Below are 15,599 nucleotides of genomic sequence, written 5' to 3'. Positions count from 1 at the left end.
AAAAAGCTTTTGGTTGAAGTTAACGAAAGGATTTAACAGAACACTGTCATACTGTCCCTCTCATCTTCCTTTGCAGGTAAGACAAATTTTGTGTTAAACATCTGGCAGACAAAATACAGTACGGTGAAGAGCCGTAATTTTCAATAATTAATGTGGTAGACAATTTTTTTTTCTAAATAAATAAAGAGATAAATAAATTTTGTAATAAAATTACAAAAATTGGTCACTTGTATCTGTAGCAATATCTTACCACAGTCTCATCATTAAAACAATCATAGCACTCGTGTTTCGTAGTGTCGCTACTCAAATATAGCTAGAAGAATGATTTTATCTAAGCACCCCTTGGCATCCCCTTCTTCTTCCTCTTGGCGTAACGACCTACTAGGTCATGCCTACTATTGCTAACTTACTAGAATTTACTTACTTACTTACTAGACCACGTAGCCGGATAGTCAGTTAGTCCTTGCTACTGACCCGGATGGCACACTGGACCGGTACTGCCGTGTGAAACCCGGTGCCCCTACCATCGCACTACACTAGGGGTAGCCCCATGCCAAAGCAATGTGAGGCACACATTAAGCGGAAATTTACAGTGAGCATTTTCGAAAAAAATCAATTGCATTTGCTCAAACAATTTAGTTTCAAAAATATTTAGTAAAGAAAATTGAATCAATACACCGACAAATAATGAAATCATAGTACACTGAATCTTTAATGCAAATGCATGTAATTAAATCGTTACCCAGAACTTTTAAGGCGTCCATATTTTCATCAAGAGTTCTTTACCCTTTTTACTATCAACTGACGAGAGCATTTATGTTAGGGTTGGTTCGTTTTGTAGCTTCATAAAAGTTTAAGTGGTAACATATTTTTATTTTAACGAACACAATTATGTCATTAATTGAAATTTTCCACATCCGGCTCGGGTTTAGTTTAAAGTTTCTTTTTTCATAATATTGTTAAATTGTTGGCTTTCCAGTGACGTTTGACGAGCACTTATTGTAATAAAAGTGTCTTATTACAGCGTAAGTTTTGCTATCATGTGTTTTGATTGACAATGATCACTCATTTGTCCGTTAAGGGAGAAAATTTATGAAACAAAAGTATAGCTTCTCTAATACAAATTTGTCATATATATTTCTTGTATTCATTAATTGTTGTGTGTATTCATATTCGTTACGTCGAGTTATGATACATTTTTTATTTTTAATTTTATATTTCAAATTTCAATAAACCAAACCAACGAAAAGCTTTAAAAAAATATCATACATAAAACGCATACATAAAGTATAAAAAAAAACAAAATGATAAATTGCTGCTTGAGTTATGAAATGCAAACTACTGGCATGATTAAAATTAATGATGGATTACATTTCCACTTAATACACGCCCAATAAAGTCTTCATTCATTACTTCATTCATGAATACAACGAAGCCCACCCGGGGACGGGGTGTAAAAAAAAAACGCTACACTTCTTCCCCAATTTCTTGGCCAAGTGTTTACCTTTGGTTATTGATCTGCTAAAGTCCAACAGCCCCATTCGCTCCACTCGCAGCGCAAAAGACAACTCTTTCTTCAAACACGCTGCACACCGCACTTTACCATAAATTCCAGAGAACCTTCGCTAACCGATCCTGCCTAAATCAATACCGAAAGAGAATTTATAGTATTGCAAGGGCATCCAACCGGCGCCCGGCGTAAATACCTCACACCAGCATCAAACCGCCAGCATGTACGACCGCCGGCACAAAACCAGTTGCCAGTGGAATCAATTTATCTTACACTTAACTCGTTGTTTGCGAAGGTATGTGCTACCGAGGTTTTAGTGGGATTTTTATTTACTTTTTTTGTCTTTGTTCCTGAAGAGGAAAAGGTTGTAAAATAAATATTCTAGCAGCTACCCGGAAGTACCGCTCCCGGACGGCGTAAACCCGGGAACCAGACACGGGAGTCGGAAAGTCGGTGTAAATCTAAACATAATGTCGACGAAATGGGTTACCCCAAACCCCCTTCACGGGGCGTTTGTCCTTACCGTGTTTCGATGATGAAATTTGTAACCGGTGCATTTCGGGGGTCCTGCGAGTGGGCCCAGGATAAATCGACCGAACGTGACGTGAAGCTTACGACCAGCGGACGTCCGGGCGGGTCAGGTACATCTGTGAAGCAAGCAAGCAGAAGATAGTAGAAGTGTTAGCATGGCAGCAAGAAACCAAGCGCCTGGTCGTCCCGTTGGCAAGATGTCGGATCGTTAGGTTTCGGGGGGGGGGGGCAGGAAGAAAATGATACATTTTCTTGTCAGCCAGTAGGTGGCCAGAAGAAATGCCGACAATCTGTACCGTCCGCGAGTTTCACATGCTTTGGCAACGTTGCAAGAGATTTACTGCCACTCCGTACCGCTCATCCGCCCATTGACCGGATGGGGCTGCCGTGGTGTCGTGGGGAAAAGGAAAGGAGAAGGGAGGAAGGAAGGGGTGGCTCGGAGCCTCCACATCCGCTTGTGGCAACCTTTCAGGTCCGCACGCAGAATTTGATCCTACCTACTGTGCTTACCTTGTACCAGCAAGTCAACGATGGCGTCCGGACTGTGCCGGTCGTTCAGCAGGCAGCTGTACTCGGCCGTATCTGACGCCGCGGCAGGGCTGAGAACTAAACTAAAATTATCAACCACCAGTGTGAGCTGAAACGAGCAAAAAGGGTAATAACAAAGAAGTCGTTGTAGTAATTAGTGTACCGCACGGAGACGCACGGAAACAGGAACAAGGCAGGTGACAAAACAGACGTGAACACCATCAAGAGACGCACAAACGGGGAAACACACGAGTGTTGGAGCAGAAATGTGTCGATAAAGCTGACGATAATTACACTCGAGCATCATCATTACACACGGGGGTCCACCCTGAGCGTGGGCACCTCTGTAGCTGGAACCAGAATGTGTAGCGAAATGATGAGTTACATCATTATTTCACTGAATGCGGATGTGATGGGGAGTACTTTTTTCCCCCGGTCGTTGTTGTTGCTTTCCTGCAACAACCCTGTCCAGGGCGTACAGTGCAGGAAAGGTCAGCATGGATGTCAGTGTCTTCAAGGCTGGGATAAATGAGCGAAATTTCGCTCAAGCAAACCGACCATCAGCTTTGCTCGGTAATGAATGGGATGCCAAAAGGTGACCGGGCGGCCAGGCTTATGGGTTATGGTTTTGAGCGTTAATAGCTGCTCAAGCAACACTAAGCTGTTTGGAGGAAGCGTTTGTATGTGTGTTTCACGGTACGCTGTGATTGGGCACGTTGTAAGGCTGCCGGTGAAATGTGTACGATTGGACTAATTCTATTCATTAGTATATTTGCTGTACCGAAGACGCACTAATTAATCTTACACGCACTACACTGTTTCATGAAAAGACGCGATAATGGCATCATAGTGAAGTACCAGCGCTATAGAACAGAATGAAAGAAAGTAAACAGTTGGTAGTAAAAGCAGTGAGCCGATAAAGGCATGCAACTCCAGTGGATTAATTCGAGAGCTTTATTGAGTAAACTCTATTGAAACACATTATGGAAAGTAGTTTTTCTCGCAAACAAAAGCAATACCACAGAGCCTACCGAAGATAAACTAGAAAGCTGATAAGCGTCAATAACAATTTGTTTTACCGCATTTGTGGCTATGCTTTCTGTAGGTAGGATGCTAATATTTTAATACGGCATGTACTAGAAAATCGAGCAGATGTGGAGCGCTCCATTGAAACCAGATTGTAACATTCTGCAGGATTTATTTTATTCTACCCCGAAACCTTTTTGTCTGATTTTGTAACAAATGATTGTACCGAAGGGATTTTCATGGCGAATTTCCATGAAAACATAACGGAAAATTCATTCATTTTTTAAATGAACGTAAAATTAATTGGTATCGCAATCAATTAGTACGAATTATTATTGCATGTTGGTTTCGATTTTTCGATAGCCTACTTTGTTTAACGACTTTGAAAACTGATTTCTTTTAACACTAGTCGAGAACCTGGTCGAAAATAATGATTTGGATTTTCTGTTAGCAGCCCAATTCACCACATCATTTTAAATGGAAATTTAAAAACGTATCAGCTACAGGAGAACCGCCACAAGCTACAATCACAAAAAATGGGTTACTTCCATGTACGATAAAGACTAGTTTATAGAAGTTCAGTATGAAATATGGAGACGCCTGGTGCTTTATTAGAAATTGTAATGGAGACGCCCAGTGGTGGACACGTGTGCGAAGCATGGAATGTCGCTACTGGAATTTTAAGATATAAAAAGAATGGAGAATTCGACTCAATATTAAGAGTAGTATGTAACATTACACTCTGCTTATACCTGCAACAACAAACAATACTCAGTTATGTTTACTACGAACAGAAACTCTCTAAGGTGTGGTAATCGGAACCGTTTTCCATGGAAAATTACTCTAAAAAGTTTTCCTAAATTCTAGAAAAGAACATAACTATGCCGACCTTAATCACCAGGTTAAGCAGATGAATTTTTCTCTTACCATCCTTCCCGCTATGTGCGCACCTTTAATACTCCACAGTGTATCACACGCTTTGCGTCGATGGTGGCCACTCAACATAATACACGACGATAAACAGCATCGTACACTTACCCGCTGATTGCTGACCAATGGCAAACCGTTGACGTACTCGGCAATGGTATGGGACGTACGCCAAACCAGCGTCTCCACCAGCGAACGCTCGTTAACGCCCGGACAGTCGAGGGTAATGTTTTTGCCCGCTACCGCCACGTACTTGACCACGGGTATGTTTTCAATATCTGCAACGATAAGGGCAGCGAATATGGGCGCAAAGAGTTATGCACTGTTTGGTCGGGTACGGTGGATACCCAAACGGTACGCAAGTGAAGCGAAACGAACGGACGGTCCGGTGTGTCGGGGCGGCGGAAGCAACTGGGTGAAAAATGATGATGTCCATTACAGAACGTGGCGGATCGCGTTGGCCGTTTCAATGGGGAGGTGGGGTTTTTTTTTGTGTTGCCTTGTTTTTCGTTTTCCCTACCGATTGCTTGCCACTTTTTGTACGATGATTAATGGCCGTCATGGTAAATGTGTTGCACTTGACCTGTGGGATTTCTCTTTTTCATGTTTTCGTGACATCAAACATGCGTAAATTTAAAGCCAGTGGCTTTACGCCATAACATAATTTAATGTTTCGATTCCTGCGAAGCAACGCGGGCTCGGCGGTTCCTGCAACACAGTGGATAACACAGGTTGCGTTAGGATTTATTGCTTTCGAATAATGTATTTTAACTTTAATAGGCCTACACTGTGCAGGTAGTATGGGTAGGTTAAATGATGATATTAAAAGCAATTTCAGATTGCAAGAAAATATTTATGAGTTCATTTGGTAGGTTAGGAACAACATCAAAATCAGACCAATAATTTATTTTCAATAGCTTAATGGCCAACATGTGCACAGTATGCAGTCGATATCTTCTTATATCTTATATTTCAGTTAAAAGCGGTTATAATAACGCACATATATACACACATAACACACAGGTTGTACTATCGAAAGGTTAATTTAACAATCCCACAGACATTTTGCAGCTGACATGCGTCCGCTGTCGTTGCCCACAGTGCACAATGGGTGGTGTTTAAATCGATTAAAAAGGACATCTCGGCAACGGCACGTGAGGACAGCCCCGTTGTTTGTGAACAATATGGCACCCATTCGGGGAAAGTCATCGTTTCATCCCTTCTCCCATTGGTAACATCGAGCCACTATTATCTTCGAAAACATACACACTCGCTCATCCATCTCAGCCTATATCGGTTGGCTACTTGTACGCATTCTTCCCTTTTTTCACTCGACGAGGTTGTTTTGTAGCGAAGCCCAACCCACCGAATTTTGCAACACACTGTAAATATGTCACCTCCGATCGAATCCGTTCCACAGCAAACCATTCGGGGCGATGTTATTAGTTTGTTGGGAAGTTTCTTTTTACGCCCTATGCGCGTTACGCTATCCCCGGTAGCTCGCAACGCACGGTCATGAGTTTTTGTTGTTGATGCCAGCAACAAACGCAGGGATGAAATCTATTCCGCCGGCCTCTTTCTTCCCACTAACGGGCGAAAGTCCGGGAAAGCCGACAGAAGATTCCGGTACGGTAGAAAGTTTTGGTTTCTGTTATGCTACTCCACGGCCGACGGATGGAGCCACATGGACGACCGGTGGCTTACGGTTGAGAAGTAGCAACTTAATGACTGATAACTTTTGGAATTAATTGAAATAGTTTTTCTTACGAACGGCAATCTGTCGAAGCATAAGAACTCGTGCCGATGGGTTCGAGTTTTGCTTCGTGAAAGCATGCACTGATTGATAAAGCTTACGGCGATATTGATAAGTGCTTTTGTTTCGTTAATTATTGAGTTAATATTATAGAGTGTCATTAAACATTTTTTTCTTTATGAAGAACCATGAACCATTCAAGCATACATTAGTGCAATGTAATCGGTTCTAGTACAAAACAACAACATTAAACGTGTAACATTATAACTAATCAGTTTTTTATGGATATAACTTGTTACATGACATACTCTTTGTACAATAAGTAGTTTATCAAATATTCTACCAAAAAAAAAAATACCAATGGGACCAAGAAACCATTTGCAAAAGTTTGATTACATTTACCAGGGGTGGGAGAAAAACATCTCAAGTGTGGATCAAACTCCAACTGGTTACCTGCAAAAGACATTCCCCCGTGATCCACAATCGAATCATCGATGTTTGCTGCTACTGTAAGCATATTGCTGGGGAAGAAAAAAAAACTACCCACAAAGGTTGACGCTAGGAAACCGTATCGATCCGTTTTATTGTGAAATCGTTCGACGTTTATTTTGCTTCAATTTTTGCGAGTGAAAACAAATGATGCAATGAAAACTTATCTCGTCTGCGTGAAACCCTTTCATCCGGCACTGTGTTTGCTCTGTGACGGAAGGAAACTTTCTCTTTGATTTATTGATAGTATTATAATCGAAGTTGAAGAAATCAAATCACTGTGGGCAACATGGCAGCCGAGAAGAGCTCGAAAAGAGTCCTTCGGTGTTAGAAAACTATGTGTTGTATGCTTTGAGGGGGTTAAGATAGTAGCAACTCGTCTTCTTCTCATGTAAAGCACATTTGACATGAAACGAAATGAGCATATTTAAGTACCGTTGTGTCAGGAGCCAAAGTCATTGAATGCATTATATGTCGATCCGATCATGTTTGTGCATTTAACGGGATACGTACACTCAAAAGCTCAGAAAAGGTCATGTAGTTTTAAAAGGCATACTTCAGTCGTTATTTAATTGGTAGAAAATCCTACCAACTCAGTATTACCGAGAAATTTGTCATGTTTTGAGCAGCGATTAACAGCCATGGTAATAGTGATATGACAATTGTTTTAATAAGGTGACATATTATCAGCAGGACAACGCTACCATTAACCCAAGCAAGACAACAAGAGCCCACTTACAACCATTAGAAATCAACACAATGTCCTGGCTATCCTTTTCATAAGACATTAGCTAATGTTTGGAGAATACAGATTCAAGAGGTCTATGAAGCTGAGCAACAGTAAGAGGCTGTACAGAAGCTGTGAAATTATTGAAAAACATTCGATTTTTTTTTCTTGACACCAGGAGAGTGGCTATTAATCTGGGACGCATTTTAGTATACTAAACAAATACCTATTAAAGGATGTTTCGGGATAGATTGTTTTGGAAATGTTTTAAAATTTGATATTTGTAGGACCACCAATGATCAGGTTGCGGTTTTTTTTCTTGTGTTCAACGTAATGTTTTTTAATGGCCCTTAATACATTAATCTGGTGTAATTTACTTGGTTGCTTCATTCACAGTATAATCACGATTGACATTATCTTAACCATTCCCAAACTTTCCCCGAGCAAGGGTAACATTATTTCAGTATTCTTTCCACGTAACCAATCGCCCAACAAACGAATCATCGTTCCACAAATCTCGCCCACTTGCTGTACAACCAATGAAGAAGCCAACCAAAAAAACAAAAAAACAGCATCCCCGGCCAAACTACATCCAAACATTAAATCAGTGCAGACAGACACGGGCAAAAGTTTGAACACACTCCGCACTACGATTAGGAAGTGGATCAGATAATTGTTTGATAAAACGAACCTTAGTCTCCCTTTCCCGGCGTTCCTCAACATCAACAACAACAACCCTCAGCAACGGAGTAGGTACACAGCCCGGGCGCAATAGTGTGGGACAAGTTTTCGGGATAAGCTTCAATAACACGCCCAACAAACATACACACGCAGCGCTTTGCGCGAATGCTTAGTCATTCGAAAACAGCTTTTTTGCACACAGCTGACTTCACCGCCGCGCGAAAGACGCACATTGGGAGTGCAATAAGAAAATAACAAAAAAAAAACAACAAGAAGCAGGCACACGAAACGGAATCTACCGCCGTTTTCGGCTCGGTTGCGTCGGTGGAAAGTGGAAAGGTTTCGTTTAACCGGTTGATTGAGTTGCTCGCAAAACTTGTTTGAAGTGAAACTTATCTTTTCTGATCTTCCATCGGAACCCGACCCCCGGGGCGCATTCGCCCATACCGTCCACCGTCGGAAGGCTTCTTTGTTCTGACCTGGCTTACGGTACCGTCTTCCACCGGTAAAACCGCGCTAGAACGCGAAGATGCCAACCTAGACACACAGATTTCTTCGATCAGCAACCGTTGGGGCACGGGACCCGTGGATTCGTATTTCTTTCCGAAGGGGAAAAACTTTCTCCTTTCGCCACGGCGCAGTTTTATCAGTTTTTACGAATCTGCACGCTGCGAAAAATATATAGACACATGCACTCCCATACACGCCCGCCAACACTCAAGAGTTCTTAGTGAACGTTAAAAAAAAAACTAAGACGTTCAATCTTGAGAGCGGTAGCTCACGGCGCGTCTGCAACAGACAACTGTTCGCGCAGTTCGTTTTCTTCGCCGTTAAAGAAAACCCCCCGTTAAGCTGGGGGGGCTTGCAGTTCGGCCGGAGCGACGGTCAGAGTGGTTGACGTTGCAGAACCAAGAACCTGTCGAATGCAGAATCCGCACCGTACCGGCTGTGGCATTTTATCAAGCTGGAATGACACACGACAACGTACGAACAAAAAACGAAAAAAAAGAACGAATAAGTAAACCTACTTCTAGCCTTTCGTTCACACAGTTATCGAACAACAAAAGGAAGCGTTCTAGCAAGCGTCGTTCCAAAGCGCTTGGCCCTCCCATTATGTCAGTCGGTTGGTATCAATCGGAGGTAGGATTATAAATATTTCGTCCACCCCGATTGGATGCTGGAGACGTGGTGACGGAGCGCACGAAGGTGCCGGTACCATTTTGTAGCCGTTCCGAATTGGAGCACATGGCAAGAAGTAGGTTTCACAAGTACGGGCGCAGGGTGAACGGTACGGTCACAGACGACCGTCCCTCCTTCGCAACTGAATGGAAAATTCTCCAGAATCAAATTACCAAATCATAAGGCCGGGCCACCGGGGTGGCGGGCGACACGGCGAGTCGGGGATCGTTTCGGTTTAAGGATAATCTTGTTTGCCGAAGGACCTCGGGCTAAATTAATTGGATTATTAAGAAGGTGCAAATGAGCGTTCCAGCTACGAGTCGTAAGCCATTTGTCAATTATGTGGCGAAAGCTGGAAGAATACGGACACGTACGATTGACGCGTAATGAAATGTTTTAATGCCATGTTTGTTGATACGCCCAACCAAGCGCTCAAGCACCTCTATGATTCTTCCCTGTTTTGTGGACACAGGGGGAGATTTTGGTGATTTTTTCCCCCATATTGGCAGACTTGTTGGGGAGTTGTCCATATGTAAACAAGATAAGTGTCGACGTTCGGTTCGTCTGGTTGTGTGCGTGTTAAATGATGCAGAAAAGCTGGATGCATCCCTTACATATCGTTGCGGGAAAATCTGGCAATTGGTTTTGGGTTGGGACTTTCTCTGCGTTGTTAGTCCCACTAACGTTATGCAACAGAAGTCAATCAAAATTAGACTGTGTTTGTGTACTGACGATGTATATCTTTCAGTGAATGGAGAAAATTAGTGTCGAATAAGTGTATTAAATGAGTGTTGATAGTAAGTGATTTGTAAGCCTTCGCATTTATTGCAATAGTTTGTTCCAATTTTCCGTACTTTTTATCAAAATTTAAATATTTCTTTCGTAAACCCACACTAATTGCTTGGCATATTTTTGTAGACAACAACCTCAAAGGGTCTATGACAGTCATTTTTGGCTTTTTTAACTTTATTTACCCGTAGTTGGATAGTCAGTCCCGGTGCGGTGGGGCCGCATGATGCTGATAAAGAATAAAGATAAAGACATGCCTCTTGAGGTTGTTGTGCCGATAAAGAAGAAGAAGGATAGTCAGTCCATAATCAGTCCGGATGGGATTTTGCGCTGGTCCTGTCGTGTCAGTATAAGCGTCCCTTCCAAATAATCCACCAGGCTGCCTGAAATTCTTGGTTTATAATGAACCTAATTTTTTGGGAGACACACTGAATCATTTGCAAAAATCATTCCCATCAGCAATCCCTATAGGGACAGTTTCGTTGTGATCAAATTTGGTTAGTCAAAGTCGCCACATATCAAGCGAAAGAGGAACATGGCTGGAGCTTAAAGGATATTAATGCCTCCACACTCCGCGTGGTGTCCGGTTCATTTCGAAAGAAGTCTGCCATCTAAACTTAAATAGTGAACTCGGCACCACGGTGCCCTGCATGCGCGGTGAATCAGCGATGCAAACGAATTTGATTTTTTGTAAATTTTTATAAATGGAAGACCGGCGAAATCGATATTCACCCGATGGCACAGTTGGCATATCAACGACGAAGCAGATCACCAAGGACCATTCTATTGGATGACGGAGTAACTCGCAGCTACACGTCCGAATACTCCCGGGATAAGGTGCCTTTCCGCTGTTTTGGAGAAGGAAAAATCTTCAAACTAACGTGAATTGTAATAGATTAAGTTACTAATAGCTATAAGCGATACGGTCCGATCGGTTGTCATGCGTAAAAAAAAAAACAAAGTTAACAATATACTGGCCTAACGTTACTAAAACAAAAACAAACATGGCATTCTGTATCCCAACAGTTTTGTGAAGTTACAACAAAAGGCACCACACAGTACGCAATAAGGTACCCATTATATATTCGACAACGATTAAGATTCAGCCAACCATGCGTTAACATAAATTGAGTCTTTTGCCATTAAATGAATGGTTTTTATAAAATCTAAAACAACAAATACATTCAAAAGACACTGCACACCTTACTACTCAGTCGTCTAAACACTTCGCGCAGTAACACTTTTCCGCAATGGGGAAAACATACCATTGAATCAGTGTTCATCGGAAAATGTACCATCGTCTTCCAAATGGCCCAAACAAAAAAGAGGTACATTAATTATATTCCATTTCGGCAAAGAACACAAGAAAACATCCAGCCGGTGGCGTTCCAACTGCGCTCCCGGTTCTGATTGAAACGATTGTCAGAGGACGTTCATTTTAACCTCAACAACATTGGGACGACACCAATACCCCGCCGGCGCGCCCACACGTCCCGTGCGCCCGAAATTGTGAACCATAATTCAACCAAATACTTCACCATTCATCCTAATTCAGTTGTGATTTGTTTGCCCAGAACGGCCCTTTCCACCTTTTTCGTAAGCGGCGGGGGTTGCTGCCCGCAAGAAAGTTCGCACGAAGCGTAGGCCATGAAAACGGGAGACGTTTCTGCCTCGATTGCGCACGGCCAAACAGAAGGAAGAGGAAGAGGAAAACAACAACAACAACAACAACAACAACATCCAAACATTCAGTCGTCCTTGTCGTGCTCGTCCCGAAATCAATCATTTGTAATGTATCGTCGAATAAATTGTCGAAACACTTCAGCCCGGGACACGGCTGGATGCCTGCTGCCGACCGCGATACCTCGTTGCGACGGATGGTTTGAAAAGCTCGTTTAAATGTCCGGAATAAACTTTCCCCGAGCGTTGGGATGCGATGGAGGAAGGGCGAGGACGGGAGACGTAAAGGGAGGCGGGAAGCAGCAAGTGCCAAGTAAACGAAGGTATTAACAGAGGGAAAATTTAGAGGTCTGCCGGTCGCTGGTCGAAAGGGGTTGCATTGAATGTGTTCCCTTTTTTTTTTTGTTTGGTCTTTTCAGTACACAAAAAGAGGCCCCCGAAAACTCCCACATCGTCTCTCGTATCGTTTGCGATTCGTTGTGTACCGGGTTGCTTTGCGTATTGGAGGTGACCGGGAGCGGCAGGCAGAATCGAAACGTTTGGGGCAATGTGTATTTAAATTGCTAATATTGACAAGGATGTATCGTTCCTCCCACCGGGACCGACAACAGCACTGTTGTCGTACCAGACCCGCTGTGGCTTGCCGTGCCGTTTGTTGGATGTTGGGAATTTGATGATGTGTTTCATCTTTTGCGTAAACTCGTGTGTTGCGAGTGGCAAAACGGGGAGGTTTTTACCCCCTTCTGGAGTGTGCCCTGATGCGGCTACACCGGCGACCGGAGGTTTAGCTTCCAATTGATTTTGCTCACGATGCGTCGCGAGTCAATCGGTTATATTTGACTAATATTGAAATATTAAACCGATGGAAACCTATCCCTGCCCAAAACCCTACCACGCACGGGGGTTGGCATGTGTGCGCCCGGGAGCGATGATATTGAGTTCCGAACGGGTTAACCTTTGTTGTTGCTAATGTTCCGCCATACGTTTCATTTGATTACATTGTGATGGATTTATGCAAAAAACAAAAAAAAAGTATGGCTTTTTGTCCTATGTTTCTAATACGCTTCTATGGATTATTGTTTTTTAAATTATCCTTGTAACGCACGAGATGTTACAAAGCGTGAACATGCGCTGGAAACATAGGTCCGTGTAATGTTAATACGTCAGAAAGAAAAAGAAAGTTCTAAAATGAACTTCAATATTTCAAACTTCAATAATTAGCGATTGTAAATAATAAATTGCATTTCATTTCGTAGTACTGTATAACTTAACAATGGTTACCATTAAAATGTTGGACCAAATAGAAAGGTTAGATCCTATTGTTTCTATTTTAGCACTGCTATTATCTTTGGTGAGTGGTTGTAAAACCGGAAATTTTGAAAAATACACAATAACTCATCGCGCCAATCATTTTGAAGCAAAGTATACCGATCGACTAGTGTGATTCTAATGACCGAAAGATCCTGACTATCTGGACTTCATTCATGTACGAAGCACTACAATATACGAGGTCTTTTTCAGGTCTCTATTGAAATTAGTCCGGGGCCATGGGAACAGAACTTCATTCTTTCCAACGTTAAATGCAGGTTTGTTTGTTTATACAGAGCAATTCTATACGATCATCAGATACTAGTAGCAAATACATGCTGTATAATAGCAGTTTTGTCGCAGCGTTCTACAAGCTTTCGTTAAATATAACGCGAAGTGAAAAAAAAATCAGCTTAAGGTACTACTGCAGCAAGAATAATTCCGAGCAAATTGAAATCGTATCTAGAAAGCTGCCAAAATCCAATTTTTGATTGTATGTATTGAACGGTCCAAAGAGAAGAAGCCTTGATAAATGTTTAGGTTAGCGTTCTAAGCACTAGATCTACCGCAGTAGTATTATTGACTAAGACAGTTGCTTGAAAAACACGTTAATGTGTGTAGTAAACAATGAGGTTATAGTAGTCTTTCACACAAGTCTAACATAGTGAAAAATTCCACAAAATCAATCGAAATTGTTTACAAAAAGATTATCAGGAAAGAAAGTAATAAAACCGTTTGATAGTTCGTTTGTAACTAAAACATAAACTTGAGTTGGTTAAAAAAAACAGTATTCTGAATTCACATTTTATGTACTTTGCTAGTAAACAATACTTCAAAGATTCTCTAACGTCCAAAGACTCTAATGTCCTGTTCTGTTTATGACTAATTTTACTGGTGACTTTCAACGCACAAGGAACTGTGAATGGAATTAATTGGGAAATCACAGTATTCAAGCGGTTGACCCAAACGGTATTTATTCGTAAGTATAAGTAGGTTGCATAAAAAACAGTCTTAAGCCATTCCTCTCAATGTGGTGATTTTTGTTTTTTGTTCGTTTCTACTTCCTCTCCTATAGCAACGGGGGTCGATAATTAACGATCGATAAAGGTGATGGAATCGCAACGGATACGATACGATCGAGTTACACAAACCCGTGCTGTTATGCTTCACCGACTGAACGGATACTTTACCTTGTTTGCTACAATCAGCTCGTTATCCATCCAACACTTGGTTACACTAAGCTGCCTGTTTAGGGCCCCAAAGGTGGCGTACCCGTGTAGGTGCACGTGAAAGACGAACCGCACCGCCGGGTGTGTACACGGAGAGCAACCAGCTTAACGCGTGAGCCAACATACCCCGTGAGCATCAACTGCTTATCCCTGTTTCAAGATATGATGCACGTAATAACGTTAGCAGGAACGCTTCAAAGTTAAAGAAGAGCGTTTAATAAAAATCCAATAAAGACAAGCCGGTTAGGCAGAAAGGACCAACCCACTGCCTTTATGGTGAGCCGACCTGAAGAAGCGGTACTACGGTGGGAATCGCTAACCAGCCGTGTGTTTTTGATTCTCAATCCCTCCCCAGTGGAGTGTGTTTTATCGCATCGGGGAATTGTTGTAGCATTTCATTTGCTGTCGCTGCTGCTACTTCTGCTGCTGCTGCTGCATAAAGCGAACATCTTTTGCAAGAATGTGTGCTTTAAGTGCTTGTTGCGAGGCAGCATTACGTTAAAGCACTTTCGGTGGAACACTTGCCCATAGGGTACGTACGGTCGAAGCAACAAATTGCAAACCAAGAGTGTCGAGAATAGCTTTTTAAGCAGCTCGTCATTTTGTCGGCACACGACTTCATCAACTCCCGTGCCCAGCAAACGTTTCTGTTCCGCAGTTGCAGTTTGTAGCAGGGATTTCTCTCCCCCGGGCTGAGAGCCGCATTCAAGTGGCCGGTACCGTTCGTTCGCTTCACGGGCGCCGCACTAGTGCCGATCGAAACATGCAAAACAATCTTACCGAAAATTCTACTCGTACCGGAACCGGTAATGAAGGATGCTGCCAAAATTAATCCACAGACGATAAATTTCCACTTCGCAGCGATGGAATACCTCATGGTTACGGGACCGATGGCCGTGCTGCTGGTAACCGTTCGGCCGCTGTGTCTGTTGGCATCCAAATAAAAGAAATCTTTCTTCGCCTACTACTACTAGTCACCAGCACGTTCACCACCAGCACCAGTGCGCACCGTGGCCAACCCACCCGTAACACTTCGGTAGGGTTTCGGTGCGGTCCCAAGGATCAGGCAGCAGCATTAGCGGTAATGTGACCGATATTTCATACACCAGCCACTAAAACCTCTTTTTCGGATGAATATTTGCCCCCGTTCCGGCCAGGGTTTCGCCCGGTACGCGGAGTAGTTGAAGTTGAATTATTATGCTAATTCGAACCCCGTTCGGGATCCGCTTATTGCTGCCTGGT

At 42.6% G+C, this 15,599-nt stretch overlaps 1 protein-coding gene across 1 annotated transcript in view; it reads right to left on the bottom strand.

Moving 5' to 3' along the window:
• LOC128709365 (tyrosine-protein phosphatase 99A) overlaps positions 1 to 15,234 on the bottom strand; it is a 43,014-nt gene extending 27,780 nt beyond the window's left edge. Inside the window, exons 1-4 of the mRNA XM_053804363.1 lie at positions 15,138 to 15,234; positions 4,634 to 4,800; positions 2,552 to 2,678; positions 2,034 to 2,157 (exon numbers count right to left, since the gene is read on the bottom strand). Coding sequence (XP_053660338.1) covers positions 2,034 to 2,157; positions 2,552 to 2,678; positions 4,634 to 4,800; positions 15,138 to 15,234 — 515 coding nt within the window. The remainder of the gene's footprint in view (positions 1 to 2,033; positions 2,158 to 2,551; positions 2,679 to 4,633; positions 4,801 to 15,137) is intronic.
• Positions 15,235 to 15,599: the final 365 nt, after the last annotated feature.

The sequence above is a fragment of the Anopheles marshallii genome, chromosome 2, assembly GCF_943734725.1.
Source record: "Anopheles marshallii chromosome 2, idAnoMarsDA_429_01, whole genome shotgun sequence".
Lineage (NCBI taxonomy): Eukaryota > Metazoa > Arthropoda > Insecta > Diptera > Culicidae > Anopheles > Anopheles marshallii.
The sequence above is the reverse complement of the archived record's forward strand: the minus strand, read 5'-3'. Positions and strand labels throughout refer to the sequence as shown.